The following is a 25,948-nucleotide window of genomic DNA, read 5'->3' as shown; positions in this document are numbered from 1 at the left end:
ACACACTCCCCAAAGCCTTCGGGTAGCAACCTTATCGCTACAAGAACAACAACAACAACGACCTCGTAAACAGAAGTCTCATTAATATAAGAACTTTCCATATCCGTTTGCGGGGTTTGTACTATTTGTGAGCTTTGCGCATTTTTATGAGCTCGTATAATGGCAAGTTTTTTTTTGCAACATTTTGTAACTTTTAGGCAAAAAAATGTTAAACATGAAGAGTGTTAATTTATATGTGAGTTAAAATACATATGTTTATTTGAGTGTTACATCAAAAAGTTTAATAACTTTCTCTTTTTTAAAACATCAATTCCGAATACATCATATTAAGTCAACATAGGTTGTATAATGTGAATTATCATTAATTTGAGCTACTATGTAAAATAGTTTAGATTAATTCTTTCATAATAAATTAGAAATGATCAAAAACTTAGATTACTATTAACGTTTCTCATGGTTTACAATATTCGCATCTGTTTTGGAATTTAATTGCAAATAAAAATATGTTTACGGTTGTTTAATTAATTAATTTAATTTAAATGAAGTAATTTAATTTAGCCAATCATGCACTTTGCTTTCAGTTCTCTTCTTCTATAGCCAAATGGTACCAGCAACAAAACAAGCAATTCTTATTGCCTATGACGAAGTTGAAGCTGCTTATACCAACATTGACGGTGAATGTATTACAGTTGAAGTGGCATGCCATTTATCTTGGTAGCGAACACATTTCGCACGAACTCAATTCAGCAGGATTGATAAAGGTGCAATGATTACATTGCCATTGATTATTCGTACCGGCGCCAGCTGGCGCAGCACCACCACCAGAATTGGGCGCAGTCGAAGTACTGCCAGCAGAGTGACCGCTATAAAATAGAGAATAAAATGAACAAATAAATTACAACAATATAAATGTGAGATAAGCGGAGGGACTGAAAAAAGTTCGATTATTTTAAGACATAACGAAAAGTCCTGTTAGATCGATAGTGAAATTCACCAACTCTTAACGATGTGTTTTCTTGAAATATTAACTAACGGTTTTTCGATTGCGTTATTGACTATGCTATTTAGTAAATAAGTTTCGATATCGCTAAAGAGGTGACTAGCAATTTCGTGCCCGAAGCGTTGCACGAAAGGTTAGTATAAGGAGTTGCTAGTGCAGAAGTGTACTGCATTAACACCCCGCCCAACGAACTGTTATATATGTGGCACCTCTCAAACCTTCTGTAGGTTTCCGCATGAATAATGATATCGACCAATATGCAGATGAACATAGGATGAACGCTGCTCCATACTGCTTAATAGCAAGGGAGGTGATGAGCTCGACACCCAAACTCCTGAAAACAAAGTTTCATCACACGACTTCCTTGCTCCCAAATTTTAAAATTTTCCTTTTATAATTTTTCTGATTTGGTTTATCTACACTCACTAAGTATCGAGCAGAATTTTACGATATGTCAAATCCTGGATATTGAGAATATACACAGATCACCTCGTTGTCGACTCATGCATGTCTTACATGGCTGCAACTGATGTTTGCATCATCAGTTCCGTCCAGAAATGGATGGAGATTCTCCGAGTCATTCGAAACATATCTTCAGAAACCGTTACTAGAGGAAATAGTTCTAGTAGCAAATCGAAACCGCGAAGGTTAAATCTATTACAAGGGTGCGCAATTACTATCGTATTCCGTTGATATTGAATCAAAGGTCTTAACAAAAGCGTCGTAAGTTCCGCCCTCGGTGGCCAAGCTCAAGAGGCGAAGAAATGGGTCTTACATAAAAAAGGAAAATACGAAATATTTGCTGTCATCAGAGAAAAAATCGGCGCGTTCGTACATGGACTGATATAGCATTCTTACCGTCAGCCGAATTTGGTTAAATGGAAAATCTATAACGCCCTTCGGCAAAAATAAATTCTCAAAAATCAATGCGCATTTTGAGAGATGTAATAGGTCTTCCTTAGACTAAAATTGATTGAGTACAAAAGTGCTTACTCAAAAAAGTTCACAGCTCGTATCGTGTTTTACGATCAGTAATCGAATTAAATTTTTTAAATTGCAATAGCACTGAAATGGTGGTTAGGATTGAGTTAATACGTGAAATATAGGCTAGAAGTACTTATTAGATTCATATATACTCCCATTAGGGAGATAAATGAGATGCTAACCAAACAGTTCCTGTTGAATACCCAGAAACCTGGGCATCCAAACATACATCTGATTGATGAGCCAGAGGAACGCATACTCCCCAGGGAAACGCGTGTCACTCTTGCTCAACTTCGTTCTGGATACTGTAAGAGGTTGAACTCTTACCTATCCAGAATCAACCCCGACATACAAAATGTATGCCCCGCTTGCAATGTGTCTCCACATGACACCAACCATCTCTTTAATTGTAATGTGGAACAATTTGTGATCGGTCGCGGCTGTTAGGTGGGGCGAAGCACTGCTACAACAACAACAACAACATTAGATTCATAGGCCCATAGTCATAGTCAAAATAAAATAGGTTTTATATTTAGTTGCAGCTTTTTTGACAGATAGCTCATAGAAAACTATGTCAAAAATTTGTAATTAAATTTAAAACCTATTTTATTTTGACTATGACTATGCGCCATAATGTATTATCATAGCTTGACAGATTCTATTTATCATTTGCGTGAAATTCGTTTTTCATACGTGATCGTATAACAAGATCCGGCCCAGACTACGCCAAACAACAAACTCTAAATTTTCTCGAACTTTTTTCGGAAATGTTTTTAGATTGGTTTGCATATCTTCAGTAATACTATGTTCAAACAAAAAAATAAATTGAGGAAATTTCGATTTAAATTGAGTGGTGTTCATACAACTCAGTTTAGCTTACACAATAGTAATTTGATAGTTGGTGGGCTCATCTCTACAGCACCAACATTCCTTTGTTCAGACTGTCAAAATGTGCGTGTTGGTATTAGGTGAATGGAATGGAATGAAAACATCAAAATTTGAAATTTTTGTGTGTTGTAAGAAAATTTGTTCAATGTTTTGGTTTCAATTTGAGTTTGCCAACTTCTTTTGACAATCCCTACTCCAGTGCAATGAAAAAAAAAAAAAATAAAATCAGCTGATGAGATGAGCCTTATAGTTGAGCCATGCGTAACTGACGTTTAAATCCACTCAATAAACACACTTTACATGGTTGCATTTGCAGTTTCAAATAATTTATTACGCAATTGTTTTTAAATTGGAAATTTATTTTATGACAAATTGCGTAATAAATTGCCCAAATGGTATAAATTGCCAATTTGGTGTGTGTTTGTACATAGTATAATAAAATTCATCTCTGTCCGCTGCTGTATGCCGAAAATTTATTGATCGCCTGTACAATGATTATTCACACTTCGACAGAGTTCAACGAGCAATTTTATTACATTACGTATGAGCATGATACCGACCTAGACTCTTATTATCATTACTATCTAAGCAAAAACAAATTACTTCACCGAACTTTTATTTAGTACCCTCCTGTTGCTTAGAAATGAAATACACAAAAATCAAATGTCAAGAATTAAAGCAACAAACGAGCTACATTCAACATCAGCACTCGTTCAAGAGTGACTTTTTACTCACCTACTACCACCACGACCACCACCGCCACCGCCAGTGCTCGCATGTATCAACGATTCCAGTAATTTCCATGGTTCGCTAGCCTTAAAACTGTAAGCCAAATCAGAATTTTTAGTGCGTACAGCCTCCAACAGTGGACCCATATGTGCACGCAATGGCACCGTATCCATTCTATACAGATATAAGAGCAAATGAAAATCAGAAACGGCTTCAAGAAATTCATGATCCGCCCAGTGGGAGAGATACGTGCTTAGCCCATTAAAATCTTGCAAATGTCCATCTAAATAACGATTCTCTACGGGGAAGGGTTCACCACGTTTCTTGTATTGTGTAAAAGTGAATTGTGGTTGCAGTGGTGTTGAGGCGGGCACATCTACCAACAAATATTCAACTGGCAATGGACGTGCCAAGCGTTGTACTTCATTTCCGTATTGGTCTTTTTCCTGTAAGCGAAAAGAAAAAAATCATCGTATAATAAATGATACAAAGATATTAAATTTAAGAGGAACAACAATAAAAACACAAAAACAAAAAAGGAACATTTCAATATTTATGTGGCATAAAAATTGCATAATTTTATTGGATTGCTTTTTGAGATGTCGAGAGCGCAGATAAAACAGGATTACATTGCTACGTTAAAAGAAAATATATATGTGACCTTGAGTGCATTGTGCATGTCCTGCCAGGAGTTGTGCTACGTAAGACGCACGTACAACATTTATTAAAATGCTATTAAAATAAAAAAATTATTTAACGATGTTGCTGTTATTTTAAATAAATAAAATATTTCTAAAAAATGTATAGGGGTAATATTATATAGTAAAATAATTCGACGGATAATTTGTTAATTTCAAGAAAGCCGGTTTCACGTACCCACATTTGAAAGCCTATTAGACTTCTTAGAGCAAAACAGCTGATTTACTGGGGTGATTGCTGTGATTTAAGTTTTAAAACGATATATATATATGGGGTATTCCATCCCATTGCGACCAATTTTGAACCCGACCCCTTTAGAATTGGCTGAAAGTTTTTCTTCTTTTTCTAGCTTACGAAAAACGTTTTTCAGAAGTTTTTCAAATTTTTTCATCCAACTCAAAAAAAGTTATGAATTTTAAAAAAAACACCGTTTTTGTTTTCAAAATGCTATAACTTTATCAAAAATTTACCGTTTGGGATCTTTTTTTGTTTAAATTTGTTTTTAAATGTACTTTTCGGAAAAAATTCAAAAAAATGTTTAAAGTTTTTTTTTTTGTAACTTTTCAGCTTTTCGAGATTTTTCGAAATTCGTTTTGTTTTTTTTTTTTTCTCGTAAAAAACTTCAATCAATTCTGCAATCATCCCCACTAATCCCGGAGTGGGCCGAGAATTTTTTTTTTTATTTAATTGAAAAAAAAAAAAAATTTTTAATTTTTTTTGTATTTTTTTCCGAAAAGTACATTTAAAAACATATTTAAAAAAAATTATCCCAAACGGTAAATTTTTGAAAAAGTTATAGCATTTTGAGAACAAAAACGGTGTTTTTTTTAAAATTCATAACTTTTTTTGAGTTGGATGAAAAAATTTGAAAAACTTCTGAAAAACGTCTTTCGTAAGCTAGAAAAAGAAGAAAAACTTTCAGCCAATTCTAAAGGGGTCGGGTTCAAATTTGGTCGAAATGGGATGGAATACCCCATATATGTATATATATAAATATATATTAGGGTGGGTCGATTTATTAACCAATATCGCGTCATCGATTTTTGGATAGGATTTGGGCTCAGGAAAAAGTTTCATCACTACGCATAGCCAAAAAAATAATTTTCGAGCCTGCGAAATTTCATTTTTGTGACTTTTTCCGACTTTGATTTTTAAGGTTATTTTAATGACCTACTAAAAAAATTTCATTTTATTGTAAAAATTTCATGCATACCCGGTCCGACTCAAAAATGTCCGGTAAAAACGTTGTCGATAACAGTTTTTTGAAAAGCGGACACTTTTGGGTCGGACAGGGTACACATATTAGAGGTTTACGCCGATTACTTTATCGGCGGCGGCGGCGTAGACTTGGTAAAATATCGGCGGCGGCGGCGAAGTCGGCACGCCGGCTCACGCCGTCGTACTTGGTAAATAAATTTTGATCTCCACAAGTTTTTTCAATTACTCTCTGACCTTACAGAAATTTTGAAAAATGTATGGTTCTCAAATTTATATCCAGCAAATTTCTCCCAAATGCTTAGATTTAACACTTCTTGAATTTAAAGATTAAAATGAATATATTTATTGTATAATGACGTTTTTATTCAGATACATCTTGTAAGAACAGCTATTTTATGTCTATATTTTAGGCCACCAAAAATATGCTTCCAGTATTCATATAAAAAATACCTACTTGAAATTTTTTTTGCAAGATTCATAGTTATTGTGAATAAAAATAATTTTGTTTACGTTGTGCGGGCTGAGCTGTGACCGTTTATTTGTAACAGTAAGGCCAGCAATAGAAAAAACCCGCTCACTCGGTGTACTCGTTGCCGGAATACACAAAGCTTTTTGTGCCAACTTAGATAATAGCGGCATTGCAGCAGCCTTTTCCCTCCAGAAATTTAAAACATTTCGGTTTGATGACAAACTGAACAGCAAATGGCATTCTGCTGATAAATTCATATTTTTTAAATTTGTGGAATACCTCTGCGCAATCTTCAATATTTTAGAGGCAGGTGGAGAAATATCTTTATCATTATTACCTTCTGTATTTTTTGAGTCACTAATAAGGGATTTATACATTTTAATTAAAAAATTTACTTTCGTAATATTTCTGTCGTTGCAGTAGTCCGCGACACAATCCAGTGTGCTGAAGAGCAGATCCAGCAGCGCTGCGCACACTAATATATCATTTATTGGAAATCTGTAGTCTAGTTTGCTTATTATATTATTTTTAATTTTTTGAATTAAATGCAACTGTGAAAAGTTTGCATTATTCTCATCCAAATCAATGTCGACGTTCTCAGATAATATTTTCACTATATCCGTTCGAATAATTAATGCAAGAGAAATAGATGGATATGAATCGCCAGACAAAATGTTCACAGCATCTTTGAATTTTTGTAAAAAGTCCTTCAATTTGTACATAAGCTGTGCTTCAGCTTCTAGTAAAACCAAGTCAGTTTTATTACAGTTTTTCAGCAATTTATTTATTGCGGCTCTTTGAGACCCAAGACTATCAAGCATTGACAGAACGCTGTGCCATCTTGTTGCGACCGCGTTTTTTAGAGTGACATTTCTTTTGTCCATCAAACTACCATTTAGGATTGTTGATGTGCTAATACGTTTCTAACGGAACATCGTCTAGTGGACCAAATCCGTCATCGTAGTCGACCCAACACGGGTCTTCGGAAGCAAGGAGTTCCTCCAAGTTGTCAATATTTGCTAAAATTTCGTTTTGTATTGTATCAGCTTGGCATCTTAAAACATCTGTTTTAAAACGAAGGGCCCTTGCAATACTTTTGCGCTTCGCAATTAAGTTGCTTACTTCAGGGACGGAATTATAGCCATCTATAGTAAGCAAAAATATGTAGCCCATGCCCAAGGCAGAAATGGTTGTTGATGCACCCTAAATCAATGGCTTTTTTAATGTTACTACTTTGATCAGTGACAACAAAATTGGTTCCCAGCTTTAATTTGAAAAAATCTGTTACTTGTTCAAGTTCTGTTCAAATGTTATTGCCAGTGTGAGACTTTGAAATTTATTTTGTTTCCAAGGTGAGATTTTCCAACAGGAAATTTTTGTCGAGATAATGAAAAGTAAATGTAATATAATTTCTTCTTCGAAAATTATCAGTCCACAAATCAAATGTTAGTGCAAAATGTTTCTGGCCAGAGATTTTTTGTCGAAATGTGTTTAAAACGCATTCATAAACATCATCTAACGCTGTTGTTGAAATGGTTTTGAAATGTGGTATATCACCATCAGTTAATACAACTTTGTATTTTTTTAGGAAGTCTTTTATTCCATTATTGGAAATTGTATGGAATGGTACTAAATCTCGTGCCATCCACAATGCCAAGTCTCTTCCCAATAGCTATTTGCAATCCGTTGAAGATTTTTTAGGACATTTTTTAAAAAAGTTTGATATGTTAGAACTACTTTCAGCATCGAAATCACGAATATTGTGTTCATTTTTTAAGTGCCTCGTTAGATTCCCTGTAGAAACGTTTTTGCTATATGACTGGATCTTGGAACTAAAATATTTGTTACTTGTGAAATAGAAAAAGTACTAGGCTCAAAACTTACCATGAAAAAATTATGGATGAATCCTCATTTTTCCGTTTTGTTAGACAAAGGTTGCAAAAAACTTTTTCTTTTTCAATAGTTTTTCCAACTTGAGCCTCTTCTAACGTTCCGAAAAATTGCCAAACACTGCTTTTACGTCGGCTACTTGCAATTTGTAGTTTGATTATGTAATCCTTCACTGCCTTTTCCGTATGTAAGTTACAGGCCGATAAAGCAGAACGAAAATGCATAAAATTTAAGAACAAATTAGTTAGCTTTTATGCATTTTCACATAATAAACGCTTTCCTACATAACATATTTTTATTATAAGTCTTCATTAATTAAAGATGTTGGTACATCAAACAAAAGCTACTTGCACTATCTACTAATAATAAAATGGGTAATTCTATACGACAGCATGACACTGCTAATACGCGTCCATATCGAAAGAGGTGTCGAAAGACGCGTATTAATCTCGAGAACAATAATCCGAAACCGGAAAATAAAAATTTTATCTCTGTCCGGAGATATTTGCAGTTGAAGTTGGCGATTTTCATGTGGTTGTTGTTGTGATTTTACCCACAAAAAAAATGGTGCATCACCGTGGCTGAAGGCCGCCAACGCAAAAAGATGTTCTGCGCAAACATACTATGGATTTCAACCCCCGGTTTCGGAGCGACCCGTAGGTCTTTTTTCGGTTAATATCTTTTGAACGGGTTAAAATTTTTATTCTCCGCCTTCGGATTATTAATACTGATGTCAAGACGCGCCGTTTGATACCTCTCTCGATATTTTTGGACGCGTATTAGCAGTGTCATGCTGTCGTAAAAAATTACCAATATTTGGTAGAGACAAAATCAAATGCTTCACCTTCCGGATGCTTCTAGTTCTTGTAAAATGACAGAGTTGAAGTTTTTCTTTTCCACCTTCGGATTGTTGTTGACGAGTCCAAGACGCGCAGTTTGACACCCCTCCCGATATTTTCGGACGCGATTTTGCAGTCGACCGCTGTTGTATACTTTTACCTTACCTTTAACAATTTACTTAAGTACTATAATAAAAAATGTAAGAAAGTGACAAGAAATTGTCCACTTATTTTTCCACTAAATTCCACTTAAAAGATATCTTATATTTTAAATTTTTATTCAAACCTCTGGGGTTTGAAATGCATACCTAATATATGTTGTTTTTAGAAAATAACTTTAAGCCGATCTAAAAAAATTTATTTTGGTATTAGTGTTCTTAATGCTATAGCAACACGAGTCATTTGATACCCATTTTTATAACATCGAACCCATTTTCGATGTAGATAATCAGCATTATATAGCCTAAAATAAGTACAAAATATAGTCCCGCGCCGGACGCCGCGCCGATATTTTTTACATTCGGCGGCGGCGTGCGAAAAACGACCAAAATCGGCGGCGGCGGCGGCGTTTATCGGCGGCGTATATCTCTAATACATATGAACATTTTTTAGTAGGTCATGAAAAAAACCTTAAAAATCAATAGGTGGACCTAAAAAAAAAAAAATAACGAAAATTGGAAGATTCTGTTTTAACAACATAATAAACAGTTTTTGGAGTTGGTGAAAATTCTCAAGACTCCTAACAAAGAAAAAATGTGGTTACCTGAATTTAATCCAGATGCAGCAGATGTGGATGCACGTGCATGGATATCAACGGCAGTTATAGTCATGTAAGACCATACTTTAAACGGTTCTTCTTTAATGTTATCGCTTACCTAAGCTTTGAAAGGGCCAGCAGCAACATGGCTATGTTGTTGTTGTTGTAGCGATAAGGTTACTCCCCGAAGGCTTTGGGGAGTATTATCGGTGTGATTGTCCTTTGCCGGATACAGATCCGGTAACACAGTACCATTAAGGTGCTAGCCCGACTATCTCGGACGCGATTTATGTGGCCACATTAAACCTTCAGGCCATCCCTATCTCCCCAGCCCCAAGTTCCATGAGGAGCTTGGGGTCGCCAGAGCCTCTTCTGTTAGTAAAACGGGATACGCCGCGGATAGATGAGGTTGACAATTGGGTTCGGACACGCTATATATTGCGCTGGCAACCTGAAGGGTTGCGCTACACAGCACCTACCGCGGGTATATTCTGACCCCCTAACCCATAGGGGGCGCAACATGGCTATCGCAAATCGCATTTCCCCATATGAATTGACATGATTTTAAGGAGTTATTCATTTCGAGATTCACTATCTCAGAAAATCGAGCTGCCTTTCTGATTAATATGCGAAACAGTAAGCCAAAAGAGATGCGTGTATGCTGGAAGGAAGCATCTCATAAGAATGTCTATGAGAAAACAGTTTTTTATAATGCTCATTAAGCGTTGAATATGAGTTATTAGTTATGAATGTATATGCTGGAAGGAAGCATAACATAAAATAAAAGAAAAAAAGCATTGCATTCGCTATTGCTGGATGAAGGCGTGTGAAGGCAAAGGACGTCACACGAAGACGTGTGACATGGTAGGATGGCCGCAAGAAATTGTATGGCTTCTTAAATTTACATACCTAGGTCAGGACAGACCGAGTGCGAACAGAGCCACACGAGGACGTGTGACTTGTCAGAATGGCCGTGTCGGAATCCTTAACTCAGATAAACCCAGCGTGACCATATGGTCACGCAAGAAGTAGTAGATGAATTTAAAAAAAAAATCAGAGCTCACTCAAATAATTTCCTTTGAACTAGCTTTTTCCATTTAATTATACATGTGCAAACGGAACTGCGTTTCAAATTTGTCGTAAAGTGTCTTTGTTTCCAAGTGAGCAGGTGTGAAAAAGTTGTAAGAGAAAAAGATGGCAAAAAAAGCGAGTTTTAATAGCAATAAAAGGTAAGTACGCTAATATTTTTTGAAGTGTGTGAAGTTAAGTTTCAATTTGAATAATAATAATATTTGGTAAAAAAATAAAATGTTCTTGTTGACGATAAACGGTAGTTTTTCCTGGTGTGACCATATGGTCACGCTGGGCTAGATTAAAGTATAATTTTATGTAACGTAAATTTCGTCCAAATGAATTGAAAAATTTGTAATTCTTGGTGAATTCTTTCCAAACTTTCAGACGTTTAAACACGCAAGAGGTTATTGACTATCTAAATGACTTTTGTAGCAGCGATGAAGAAGATTCGCCTGTAGCTGTATATATCTTTCCTCCGGACAACGAAAATGGTGCAATCAGTGGAGAAGATGATTAAGACGACGCGTCGCGACGTAGGTAAGCCAGAGGTATATGTGTTGGTCAATTGAAAGCATCTGGTGAGTTAGTGATGAGCAGTGGTAAACGGGTTTTAACGATTGATAATGATGATGATGAAGATGACTTGGAAGTTGGAAGTTGATTCTGTTAGAGGAGCAGGGCGAAATTTCAATAGAACCGTCGTCATCACAACCTGAAACGTATGTGAGTGGCTTATGAAAAGTGAAACCTACACCGTCTTCAGTGCTACCGCCACTGTCACGTAAGGAATCACATTTTACGTGGGTAGAAGATAACTCGGACGGATTGATCCCTATTTTCCCATCATCAAATTTTGAAGATTGTAAGGTGAAGCCTCATGAACAATTTGGAAAGTTTTTTGACGATGAACTTATAGCGCACATTATAAACGAATCGCGAAGATATGCAATTTTTCTTGGTAAACCAAATCGTCAAAATACGAGTGCTGAGCTTAAGGTTTTCATAGCAATCTTATTGGTCCATGGATATAATCGTCGAAGTACGTTCAGGTCATTTTGGAGCGTTGACTATGACATGCGCAACGAGATGGTAAGTATACTTAGTCATGCGCAGAAATCGATTTGAAGACATTTTGAGATTCTTGCACTTTGAGGATAATTTTAAAAAAATAACTGACGACGATAAGATGTGGAAACTGCGGCCCTTAACCGACCACTTAAAATTAAATATGCTGAAGCAATTCCATCCGGAACATCTTTTATTTGACGAGAGCATGATATCAAACTTTGGACGTCACGTATGCAAGCAGTTCATCAAAGGAAACCCTTGGTTATAAAGTTTGGTCCTTGTGTACGCCATCGGGATATTTAGTTAATTTTGAAATTTACCAAGGAAATAATACTCGCGTCAATAGCTCGTATGAACAAACATTTGTGTTCCTCCGTTAGTTTACTTGGAAGCTCGAGGATATACCGCAACAGGTACGATCCGGGAAAATCGGCTTGCAAAAAGTTGCTCGATTGAACATAAAAAAATACTGAAAAATAAGTAACGTGGTCATATTGAGTCTACAAATTTGAAGGAAGCTAATATTTTTCTCACAAAATAACGCAGTTGTTAGCATCGCTTCGACTACGTATGGCGCAAACCCGGTAACAAATGCAGTTCGATACTCACAGAAGCAAAAAAAAAATATTGATGTTCCATGGCCATTAGTTATCCGGGAGTACAATAAATATATGAACGGCGTAGATTATATGGATCAGAATGTGGGCTTGTATCGAATAGGTATAAGAGGAAAGAAAAGGGGGAATAGTATCCTTACGTTGCTAGTTGACGTTTCGGTACAAAATAGCTGGCAGCTACACAGATCAGTCTACCCAGAAATACCTCAGCTCGAGTTTCAGCGACAAATAACCATTTATTATTGTAAACACTTTGGTGACCACCACTCGAAAAAGGTCTTTGGAAAGAACAGCAGAGGAGACATTGAGATATGATGGGCTCAATCATTTCGTTCGTCCATGCGAAAAAAGAAGACGTTGTGCAGCCGATTTGTGCGTTTCTGTTGGTAGAACCGAGTGCTCGAAATGTGACGTTGGGATTTGCGTAAAATGTTTTGAGAAATATCTCATGCCATCTTAATTGTTAAATACGATACGGTTTTAAATGTTTTTAATAAAAAATAGTTTTGAATATATACTTAAATAACTGTTTAAAATAAATTTTGTTAATTGTTTAGTTGGAATATGTAGCATTAATCTTTGTTTTACTTCAAAAAAAAAAAAAAAAACATTAGAAAAAATACATCATATTATGCCCAGTGTGACCATGTGGTCACACCTCATAAGTCGGCTTAGGAATGATACCTTAAAACCTTAAAATATGGATGGTACCTAAGTGACCATTGAACCTATAAAAGTCATCCCTTAAAATATTTTAGAAATCCCAGACAAAAAAAGTTCCAGGAGGATTTGAGTTAATGACATGTCTGACAATAATGTATTGCCACAGCGGAACAATGGTAGTACACTTGTTTGGAAAAACACTTATTTGGTAAAACATTTCTCAAAAAATAACGAATTTAATTAACAAAATTTGATAGAATTTGCTTCTGCTATTTTCGTGCTCGGTGCTGAATACGAGTTTTTGTTGAAAACAATTGATGAGCTGGAAGGATACGACCATCCTCATTAGTCTAGAATATGGTTCGGTAGGGATATCTATGTCTCTTTTAGCTCCGTGCGAGCACAAATACTTTATACAGGCAAGATGTGCTATGCCTAGCACTTTCTACGTCTAAGACATCAATACTAGTGATGGAACGATATTTCGCTTTTGGTGATTGCATCGCCGCTATTGACAAATCGCTAATAGCTATAGCTATTGCAATCCAAATATATCAGTGATTGGCGATTTTCCTTCATTCGATTCTTTTGAATGATAACCATCTCTGGCAGAATATCGTCAATAGTAAAAAAGTTTATTGGATACAAAAAGGAATAATTTTGTCGAAAATTGGAAAAAATATACTTCTACAAAAGTTTGCCAGCTATTATCGAAAAATGGGGAGAGTTTTCTTAAGAACTGCACAACCAAAAAATTTCTCGTCAACAGATAGTGGTAAATAAGGGCGAAAAAAGTGTGCTTTTTGTGCAAAGAAATTGTGGAAACGGCGAACGAAACAAAGCAAACTTGTGCAACAACAATTTCGACGACGAAGTGATATGCAATAATTGCAAAAAATGATTTTGCAATGGGCGTGGAAGCACATCTGGATCCCAAATTGTTAATCTTTCGGTGAGGGCTAAACATAGGGAAGTCACCCTACATTCTGAAGGTCCACTTGGAGAAACAGTACTAAAATGTTACTCGTGTGGCGTACGTAATATATATGAATTGGGATCAAGAAAAATGGAAGCCACTTATAACTGATCGTTCGTTTTTGCCATGGTTGGTTAAGGTGCCTACCGAGCAAGAGCAGTGGCGTGCATGACAAATATCAGCAGCACAAATAAACAAATTAGAGGAATTATGGAAGGAAAATATTGATGCAACATTTCAGGATTTAGAGAAGCCAGGTATAGACACAAGTGTTATTGCGTTATGAAGATGGTTATCAATATGAGAAAGTTTTTGGTCCACTTGTGCGCCTAGAAACAGACTACGATAAAAATGTAAAAGAACCGCAAACGCAGGAGAGTATAGAAATAAGATGGGACGTTGGCCTAAACAAAAAAACAATAGCATATTTTACGCTTTCTAAAACTGATTCGGACATGAAACTAATGCATGTGTTATTCATAAGTTAATACTTCTAGGCAGTAGCCGTTAGCAGTTTTATAAAATTTGTGTTTTTGATGGAAAAATAAAAGAATTATAGAAATATATGTCACTCGTCTTATTGTAAACAGATTAACTCTAAATTTAGGTTTTTTAGGAGAATGCAATTCAAGTTTTGTCATATTATATGGTTGAATTCTCCGGCTAATTTCTAGGGCACTGAAGTGGGTGGCTAATTTTCTGCTAAAGAATATTTTTATAATAGTTTAAAGAATTTGCTATATTTTTCCTATGTATTTTTCATTAAAAATTGATTCACTTTACTATACAAACATTACCTATGCAGCCAAATACAACTTTCAGAATAAATTCATACGGAGTATTTCTGAATACATCGGTGTAATATAATATAGTAAATAAATCATATTTATGTATGTTTGTTTAATGGTGTGTTCAATTTATACTTATATTTAAGAATTCATGAGCTTAACACCGTCAGTTTCTCTTAGAAAAAACATAATAATTGAAATTCAATTATTATAAGCCGGTGTTAAGCTCATGAATTCTTAAATATAAGTGTAAATAAATCATGTTTTTATGGTGTTACATATACAGATTTATTTCGGGTTGATTCATCTTACATTTAAAAATCAAAGCATTTTCTATTAGCAAAATTTATAAAACAAAGATGCATAGACATCTATTTCGGCTAGTTTCATCTCATTGAGTGTAATACGAGACTGAACATATTATCGTAAGCCAGTTAATAATATATCTCATAACATCTCAGAAAATTAGAATTTCACATTACATCAGTTTACAATAAAAGGTACATATTTTTATCTTTTTATTCCAATTTTGGTTCATATATTCTGTACACTAAATTAAATTAATGTATAACATTCAATCTAATCCGGTAAAAAAACTTAAACATTAATTTTTTATATCCAAGTATACAAATAATTGCAGATTTGCTTATCAAAGATAAATGAAAGCGATCGCCATAGCTGTAAAAAATAGCCATATCTATATTCACTGATAGCTCAAAATCGCTGTATCGCCCATCATATCTTCTGTATTGAATCGTTTGTTAAAATAAAGCGATCGCTATAGCTATAAAAAATAGCCGTGATTCAAAAATATCCATATCTATTTTCACTGATAGCTCAAAATAGCCATATCGTCCATCACTAATCAATACTAGTTGAGCCTTTTTATATTGAAGAACGTAATGACTTATGACCCCAATAAATTCAGAGCTATCGTCTCTGGTAAGGGTTCTCACGATTACTGTCTCAAGTACATACACAATGTGAAGAAGGAATACGTGCAGGGTCTGCTGTTCTTCGATCATCCCTTTTTCAATAAAAAAAATAATAAATGTAAGGCGCGATAACCTCCGAAGAGATCTAAGGTCGAGCTTCTCATCCAATTTGCGTCGTGCTCCTATTGATTTTCCCTACAAATTGGCCGGACGGGACCTACTTGTTTTATGCCGACTCAGAACGACATCTGCAAGGCAGATGAGTTTTCACTGAGAGCTTTTCATGGCAGAAATACACTCGGAGCGCTTGTCAGACACTGCCGAGGGGCGACCCCGCTTAGAAAAAATTTCTTCTAATTGAAAAACCTTATTTCTAAAATTTTGATGTTGCTTTGCCCGGGGTGTGAACCCAGGGCATACGGTGTGGTAAGCGGAGCACACTACCATCACACCACGGTGGCCGCCAATTTTTCAATACTAACAGAAATATCCAACTGAAGGCTTTAGTTAAGTTTAAGAAGTACACAAAGTAAATCGCTATTGGTTCGTCCTTGGCTTAAAAGCCGGGCGGGGAAAGTAATTTTTCAAGTCGCATTGAAGTTCGGAATGAGGGGGCTGCCTATTTGAATGGAAACCGGTTCTAGCATCCACTTTATCGACCACCGAAGCCAAGACCACAAAACTGAAACTTATAGCGCATATCTTCCGCCCCAGATCTGAATATTGAATGAACAGAGAACAATAATTTTCTTTTTGGCTTCGAAGACCTAATATACACCAATAAATTGATAAACATATTTTCCCAAGGGTATAAGCACCGCAAATACCAGGGTGCGTATCCAACTAAGGGCTGTAACTACAGCAGCACACCATGTAGTAGTGGGTTTCAAGAAGTATATGCCATAACAATAAACCGGTTCCTTAGAACATTTGAAGCTTTAACCAAACAACGCACAAGATATTCCTCGGTCAGGAAACTATTTTACTCAATAGTATTGTTTTTGGTTATATCTGCTTATGTTTTTATGTGGTAGCCTGGGCTGAAACAAACTGCTTCTGGAGAAACGTTGGAGCACGTTGTCGTACGATCTTATCCTCAATCTAAACCTCCGAATCACAAATGTGAAGAAACAAGCGAGCTCAGCCTTAATATTCTAGCATTTTATCATAATACAATTCCTGTTCCAGATGTAAATCAGCGAGCCTCTTTTTTCCTTGATATATTTCTTCCATATTAACTACAGATCTCCGGAATTCGTTTTCCACTTTTACCTCAGCGTTTGACCGAGGAACACCTAGAGTAATTACATCCATTCGTTCAGCTGATTGTGATAAGCAACAAAAGCATTCACACAAATAGCGCAGCATGTGCCATCAACAATATTTGAACAATGAAACACGCCTCAACACTTTAAAAGCAGTCCACCAGCAGCGCCAACCGCATAAGCAATTTCGATGGAAAAGTTGTACAAAATTTGAAATGTCAACAAAGTCAACCACGTCAAATATAAAACATTAACACGCGCCTTGTTCAACTTTATTGACCTAAATTTGGCTGCACGCTTTTGCATCCAGTCTGAGCGAATATAAGGAATATGGGATGGCACAAAAGATAAAATAAAAGAGTGCACAAAGTAAATGAGAGTATGATTCGTATGCGCGCTCTTGTTCGGATTTCACGTAGCATCGCGTAGCTTTTAAAAGTGAGCTTTTGCAACCTGTTTGCACTTCCCCTGACTTGTTTTTGTTCGTAATAGATTTTTTTTTGAGCTTTTAGTCTGTGTGTTCTTGTGTCCTTCTGTTGATATCTTTCCATGGCCTTCCGCAAGGTTATGAGCAAGGTGCTAGGTGTTTGTATGTGTGTGTATTTGCGCGAATATGCCTTGTTGTAGGCTAAACAGATGGGCATACGAACGCTTATATATAGAAGACGAACATGATTTTTTGTTAGTTTAGTTATTGTTGTTGGTAAAAGTGGTTCTTACATTAGTTTGCTTTTCTTTTTTCTTAAATAGGCAATGGTTTCCCAAATGATTTTTATATTTAGTGCGTAAAACATTGATGTGACATTGCACTCTCTTTCTGATTTTATCGTTTTATCTCTCTCTATTCAATTTCCTCTACTCTGGCGGTTAACGTTTGGGTTGTGTGCTGGTATGGAAGAATTCAATTTAAGGCTCAAGGTTATCAGGTCAAGTATTTATAATTAGGACACGTGTTTGGTGGGGGTTAAACTAATACTTTGAGGGCTTTTTGAATAAGTTAATTTCAATGGATTAACTTCGCCATATGCATGTATGTGTTAATGAGATAGCAGCGGCAAAGCTCCCTATATAAAAAGCGCGTAAGTGGATTTGATGATATAGCGATATATTTTTAATTTCTATTGTGTTTACTTTCATGTATCGAGCGATGATGTATACTACACCAACAAAACGTAGGGTTTTTGTTATAAGTTTCCCGTCAATCAGTTTTTTCAAAAATATAGAAATGTATTATATATTAGCGTTTGGTGCAAGTAAAAGACTCATTTCACCTTTCCGACCCCACGATTCCCTAATGTCTCTAGCCTTTTCAAGAGGGCTATTTGAACAAATTGCCTAATAACTGTAAAACACTGCCAAGGGTTCATATAAAATTATAATCATATTGTTGATAATGATGCAAAAGTACGACATTCCAAGCATCATTATTTCTGTATTTTGGTTCCCCCCATTAATTCAGAAAACAAAAATTTAGAAACACATTTTTTCAGCAAACATTAGTCAGAAGTCTTTTTTCAGAAAGCAGAATTTCAGAAGTCAAAACTCAGAAACAAAAATTCAGAAATCAAAATTGCAGAAGTCAATATTCAGAAGTCAAACTTCCGAAGTTAAAATTCAGAAACTAATCAGACAGCAAAAAAACATTAATTTTGCGCAAAATTTTATGTTTTTTTTTGCTGTCTGATTACTTTCTGAATTTTGACTTCTGAAATTTGAATTCTGAATTTTTTTTCAGCCATCTGGTTATTTTCCAAATTTTAAGTTGATAAATGTCTTTCTGCCTTCTGATTACTTAAATGTTTGGTTTTTCAGTTTTGATATATTTTAAGTATAAACTACTAATCCATTTTTAATGTATGATCACTGACTTTATTTTTTATCATCACTTTTTCGTGTTATTATAAATTTTCTTAGATGGATTTGAATATACATTCGATAGGTCGTATAATGAAACAGATTATTTTTTCTGTAGAAAGTAAGAACTTAATTCTAATTCACAAAATTGGAAGTTTTTTCACTTTCGTGAATATGGTTTAGTAAAAAAAGTGAATCGAATTGTGGTGCCAGATTAATTCGATATAACAACGTGGAACCAGGTGAAAATAATGACAACATGAAGATAACAGGCATTCATTTACATGCACCAGATGCTAGGAAAGTGGAATGTTATCGATTGGCAAAAGACTTAAAACGAAAGGCTACTGAAGAGTGTCGTACCTCGAGAGATATTGTAGGACAGATTATATCAAATGCAAATATAGCTGTTAGACCGATTCTCCCTTCAGTCGATCAAATGATGCGCACCGTCAGGCGAACACATGCTTTAAATTTCGTTCCGAAAAATCCTAATAATCTCAAAGAACTCGTTGGAAAACAATTTTTGCTATATGATAGTGGGCCAAATTATCAAAGGCTAATCATTTTTTCCACAGAAAAAAATTTGAATTTTTTAGCAAGTTGCTCCTCGATTCATATGGACGGCACATTTTCTGTTGTTCCTCCACTTTTTCCCAATTATATACATTGCATGGCAAGTGTTTCCTTTATATGTATATATTTGAATACAGTTCTCGATTCTATTGAAATTCTATTATTTGCAGGATGTTTAAATGGTTTAATAGTTCCCTCGGTATATGTACTAGCATGTAACAAAAAACAAGAAACATATAATATCATAATGAAGACTTTATTAGAACAAAGAAACTCATTTTAACCTAAATATGTGATGTTGGATTTAGAGAAGGCGGCAATTAATTCAGTAAAAACTCGTTTCCCGAAGCATTGGTTCATAGATGTTTTTTCCACTTTTCCAAAAACATTTGGAGACATATCCAATCATTAGGGCTGCAAAAGAATTATACAAATTTTTAAATTTCCGCGATGAATTTGAAATATTTATTAGCACTTGCATTTGTTCCAGAGGAAATGGTGATCGATGCATTCGGATTGATATCTGAACTGGAATTTTATGTGGATAACGAAGAAAAGGAATACAATTCCGAAATACGAAACTTATAAAATTGTTTCGAGGTAACTTATATTGGATTGCCACTTCCTGGAACACAGCAACGTCGGAAGAAGTCGTTTGGGTGAAGCTCAAACAAATAATTCTATCGAAGGGTGGCACAACGCCATTCGAAATGCATTTAAGACACACAATAACATATTTAATTTCATAAATAAAATAAAAAACGAACAGGCAATAACAGAAACAAAACTACAGCAATTTTCGAAAACGCAAGAAAAAATACAAAGACTTCGGCCAGCGTTTGTTTAGTATTGTAAATTCATTTGAAAAAGATGAACGCGAAAATGATTTAATTAATTACATGCTTGCCATTGCACACAATTTAAAATTTTAGATTGTACTACTTTTTCTTTATACATAATACTTTCAAAATAAATAAACGTTTCTGAATTTTGAGAAAAATTTAATGTTTTTTCTGTATTCTGATTACTTTCTGAATTTTGGCTGCTGAAATTTGACTTCTGAAACTTCACTTCTGAATAATGATTTCTGAAATTTGACTTCTGAGTTTTGACTTCAGAATAGTGTCTTTCTGAAAAAAGGGTTCTGACTAAAGTTTTCTGAAAAAGAGTGTTTCTGAATTTCTGTTTTCTGAATTTATGGGGGGCACCCTGTATTTTAAATCGATTTCTACACAAATCATAAATCTTTCTGGGTTCAGAATAATGAATTATGCTGTCGGGCTGGACGCGATTCCACGCTGCAGAATACATCCTGCAAGTAACAATTACCCTAGTTGTAGTTAACTTCGAGATTTTATATGGTCGTTTTCAAGCCACCTATCAGAATTATTGTTTCGTTGAAGAAAACAAGAAAACATCTTCACCTGTTTATGAGAAGTAACTATAAAAAATCTAGATGGCCACTTGTACATAGAGTATGACAACTTTAATCGGATTGCAGTGTATTGTAATAGAATTAAAGAATCTAGTTAGATATAGCCTTGGTAGACTTTGTGTTTGTTTGTATTTTAATGGTGTGTTCAATTTATACTTATTATTAAGAATTCATGAGCTTAAACTCCGCTTATAATAATTGAATATTCAATTATTTTGTTTTTCTAAGAGAAACTGAAAAGAAAGAAAGAAAAAAACATTTACTGGCTTATTGCGATGGAATTAAGCAAGGAAACAAATACAAGATAGCCTAGGGGTTAAGGCAACTGCAGTTTCACCGCGTGATTCGCGGTTCGAATCTCGGTGAAACCTTTGATAACATTACGAAATTTCCTGATGATGATTACGTGGCGGTTTTCGAAATGGTACCATCGCAATATGCCAGTAAATGTTTCTTTCTTTCTTTTCAGTTTCTCTTAGAAAAACATAATATTTGAATATTCAATTATTATAAGCCGGTGTTAAGCTCATGAATTCTTAATAATAAGTAGAAACAACCATATTGGTTAAACCATATCAGTCCGACAAAGATAATAAAAGGTGTGTTACCGACGACGCGTCGTATTGACGAGCTTTCGGTTTTTTTCGATGTGTTATAAGTTTGATTTTTATCGACGAGTTATCGGTTTATTATCGAAAATACTTCGATTTATTATCGAAAAGTTTTCGATTTTTTATCGGAGTTGAGGAAGCGAGGTAGATACAGCCTCTCATTTATCAAAATGATCAGTATCGAAAAAGATTTTGGTTAAACCATATCAGTCCGACCTGCAGCACTACAACTTGAGCAAAATTTTGTACAAAGGAATGGAAAGGTATGTTATCGACGACGTATTGACGAGTTTTCGATTCGTTTTTGAGGTGTTATAAATTTGCTATCGATAACAAAGGTTACCGATGAGTTATCGATTTGGTATCACGTTTGTTATAGGCGTGCTTATGATTTGTTATCAAGCAGTTAACGGTTCCTTATAAAAAATGTATATTTCTTGAAAAGCTATCGATTATTTATCGATATGCTATTAACAAGTTATCGGTTTAATATCGAAAAGTGGTCGAAGTGTTAGCAATTAGTTATCGGCGTTTAATCTAAAAGTTATCGATTGTTTATCGGAATAGTGCCAATTTGTTATCGGCGTGTTGTAGATTTGTTAACGACGATTCACCGGTTTGTTATAAAATTGACACCAATTAAAACCTTAATAAAAAAATAACGACACATCTAAATATAAGACGTCGGTAACAAGCCGATAAGAAACAAATAAGATGATGGCTCAGCTATAACAACCCGATTACTTTACGATGATGATGGCTCAGCTATAACAACCCGATTACTTTACGATGATAATTCGCTATCGATTATAAGCCGACAAAGGCTCCAGTGAATTTAAAAACATTGCAGTTTTACACGTACCTGTACGCTTACACATCGAACTTCACGAGTACTTGGTACTCACGGCTTGTTTTAAGAACTTGGGAGCAAATGTTAACTTTGTACAAAGTTTCGTTTTTGGTAATTCGTATCTTGACAGACTCCAAAATTTTGACCTCCATTTTTGGGTACGCTATCCTGGATCCAAAACGCGTCCTTTGATGCCCCTCTTGATATTTTTGGACGTGTATTAAGAGTGTCATGTTGTCGTATAGAATTATCCTTTTTTTAAATTTCTGGATCAGTCCAATATATATTTACAGCTGTACAGTACGTCACAGTTTTCATATTTAAACTGAATCAAAGCGTCGGTGCAGAGTTTAACAAAATAATTGCCAACAAAAAGTACTACAACAAACTGAAGCAGTGACCCGTAAGAGTAGCTATAAAAATGCGCTGTGAACGTGGGCACAAATGCTTCTTCATAGTGGGAGTTAAAAGATTCAATTATTAGACTCACTGCCGACACCGAGACTTTGTAACGATTGCCAACCACAGCCTATCCAGTGGCATATTGAAGGGGGAAAGTGGGGCACCTTGCCCTGGGCGCTACTCACAGGCGTACGCGAAATGGTTAGCAAAGCAGAACTTCCTGGATAGTTTGTATTTTTATTATAATTGATTTCTGGAAAAAAATATCTGTACTAAAAAATGCATGCATATATGCGGAACACTTGCGACAGGTTCTGGAATAATTGAAAGCATATATCTGTTTTTCTTACGTTCAACGTTACGATGGGAATTATTAAAAAACTGTCAAATGTGAATCTGAAACACGATAGAGCGCCAGAATACAAGCGTTAGCGTTATCTTCGACTAGAGAATGTAGCAGAACACTTAGAACAATTAGCAGAGCACACTAACACGACAAGTGACACCAGAAGCGAAGCTACAGTTCTGTTGCAAAATATACTAAACTTTAGTTTCATAACATTAGTTCATTTCTGGTATGCGACTGAACTATCGCAAAAGCCGCGACACCCTCTGTGAAGAAGCAATATAAAAAGCGAAGTCTATTTGTGAAAAAGGAGATATTGATATAGTAAAAAGTGTAAGAAGGCGCCGCAAAATTCCGGGAGAATCGGCTAGCGATCTTGGTCTTTTCGCACAATGTGAAATTTCTCGCGTTATGCAAAGGTGTTCTCAATCGTCTCCCACAAGAAATACGTACAAGATTTATACGACTAAATGACAATAATTTTAGATTTGGATTTCTCTTAGACGTTGGAATTTTGTTAAACAAGGATAATAACGACTTAGAAAGAAATTGTAAGAACTTGGGGAATACAGATATAATACAGATTTCGATGGAACAGAACTTTTTATCGAAATATGTGACTGCAAAATATTACTTCGCAGTAGAAAAGAAATTGAACCTAAAACTCTGTTAGAATACTTACTTTTATATAATCTCGTATGGATAAGATGTTTTTCCAAACTTGCGAGTGGCACTTCAAATACTCGTGACTATCTCGGTATAAATTGCTAGCTGCGAACGTTCATTCAGCAAATAAAAGATTTTGACATAAAAAAAATATTTACCCCAGGCGCAAGAAACCTCGCTACGCCACTGAGCCTATCTATTATTATTATGCGTAAGAATGTTTGGTGAGGTAAAAAAAAGCATTGCTGTTTCAATGCATATGTGGTACCATTTCAACGATGCACGGTCGGGTATTTGATCAATCTAGCTGGCCAAAACTAAAACAGCAGTTATTTCTATGATTTTAGTAATCGGCGATTGCCCATATTGCTTTTCTAAATGTATGAAAACATTTATTTGAAGCAATTTTTTAATTTTATAATTTATTTAATAATTTCTGTTAAAAACGTCGTTGTCTCACTCCATTGTAATGAAAGGAATATTTGGCCGTAAATTCACGGTGTTCCGCGCAGAATTACTATGGATCGATCCCTGGTTTCGGAGGGACCCGTGGTAATTTTTTGGCATTACATGGGATATGTATGTGAAAGGTATTTTACTCCGCATTTAAATTGACACTTTCAAGAAGGGTTGCCACCTCACCTTTTTTATATTTCTTTGTATATCCACTACCAGCTCGGAAACGGCTTAATTAATTTGAATCAAATTTGGTAAATCGATATAGTATAAAATTTGCAGACTTTTCACGTAGGTGTTGCCACTGAGGATGTTTTCACAAGGTTACCACCTTTTGCCAATAGGGGTATCAGTCTCGTACAAAATTGATCACTACTCAAAAAATCGCTGGTATGCGCAGCCATTTTTGATATTAAACTATGACCCAAACACAAGCTTATGTATTGCCAATAAATTATTGACATGATATGTCATGAAAAAAAGATATATATTTTTGTTTGCAAGGGGTTTTAAAAAATTTAATATTGAAAAGTAGTAGCATTACAAGTACAATAATTCAGTTAAAACATGCGATATAAAAAATCTAACATATGAATTAAAAGCACATTTACCTGTTCTAAAAGAAGATGTAACTAGATTTGATTAAGGCTAAAAAAGTGAACAAGTATTTAGGATAGAAGTGTATATTGCTTTTTAATCCAAAAATACATCGAACTGCACACAATTTTTAGATGTGCGCGGTTATTAAAAATATTTTGAAAAAATCGACTTTTGGCCAGCTAGATTGATCAAATACCCCACCGTGCGATGTACATACATATGTGATTAATTTAACGCTGTACGTTTGCTTTGAGTTATGTTGCGTATACGGCTTGGCGGCCAGCGAATATATTAGCCGTGTTTTTTTTCACACGCGTATACGTTTACGTTTGCGCGTAAAAAAAATGCTTATACTGTTTTCACACAGACGGATTATTGAATAATAAAGGCAGTTTTCTACATTAAGACGCTTATTGAGCTCAATCTTCCCTACAAAATTCGAATCTATTATTATTTCATTAGTAGCTAATTGAATGCCTAATGAAGTCAAAATCACAATGCAACTCTGTTGGCAGCGTTCCGCTTCCGTTTCCGCTTCTTAGTTTTCAAAGCAAATGTCATTGTCTGCATGGCGGAACGATACAAGGTGGCCGCATCGAACAGCTGATTATAACCTTTTTTATTTGATTTGATACATCAACTACCGGCGCAGTACGATTTTGACATTTGTCCATCGAATTTACAAGTACATGGAATTTTTTTTGTTTGTAGGTATGTCACCATGCTCCCACCTTGTATCGTTCCGCCATCATTGTCTCATCCTTCATACTAATCGAGCAGTTACTTCTGTGTGAAAGCAAAAAATTTACGATTTCATTAGCAGGTGAAATGAGATCATTAAGTTTCTGTGTGAAAATAGTATTATCCTCGCTTAGATAATGCTTAGGAGACCGATCTAGCGGCAGTGGTTAAATAACTAGCTACAGCACAGGGTGTACCGAAAAGCGGAGATACAACCCTCTGGCTATAACATATAGCTGAATCAGTTGCGATGAATTGTGAACACACATAGAATACATAGAATTAGTGTAGAGGGTGAAACATAGACACATATTTCAGTTACATCTGAGTATAATGCGTATTGAAATTTAGTAGGACAAATTTATGCGCAGCAATTTCAGAGGTGTATTTAAAGTTTGTCGCTTAGCAGTCCATATAAAGTTTAAGCGTAAACGTATATAGAAGCAACAAAAAAAAAAAAACACAGCTATTGTACTACATTCATATGTATATTAATAGCAAAAGTTCTTTTGTGAAAATTGTTGCCTGCTCGCAACGCAAAAGCGTTACACT

At 35.3% G+C, this 25,948-nt stretch overlaps 1 protein-coding gene across 2 annotated transcripts in view; it reads right to left on the bottom strand.

Annotated features, from left to right (window-relative positions):
• Nucleotides 1-217: 217 nt before the first annotated feature.
• Npl4 (nuclear protein localization 4) overlaps nucleotides 218-25,948 on the bottom strand; it is a 213,911-nt gene continuing 188,180 nt past the window's right edge. For both annotated transcript variants that reach the window (XM_067763901.1, XM_067763902.1), the window contains exons 8-9: nucleotides 3,608-4,047; nucleotides 218-863 (exon numbers count right to left, since the gene is read on the bottom strand). In XM_067763901.1, the coding sequence (XP_067620002.1) occupies nucleotides 707-863; nucleotides 3,608-4,047 (597 nt within the window). In that variant the 3' untranslated portion in view covers nucleotides 218-706. The remainder of the gene's footprint in view (nucleotides 864-3,607; nucleotides 4,048-25,948) is intronic.

The sequence above is a fragment of the Eurosta solidaginis genome, chromosome 1 (genome assembly GCF_040869045.1).
Source record: "Eurosta solidaginis isolate ZX-2024a chromosome 1, ASM4086904v1, whole genome shotgun sequence".
NCBI lineage: Eukaryota > Metazoa > Arthropoda > Insecta > Diptera > Tephritidae > Eurosta > Eurosta solidaginis.
The sequence above is the reverse complement of the archived record's forward strand: the minus strand, read 5'-3'. Positions and strand labels throughout refer to the sequence as shown.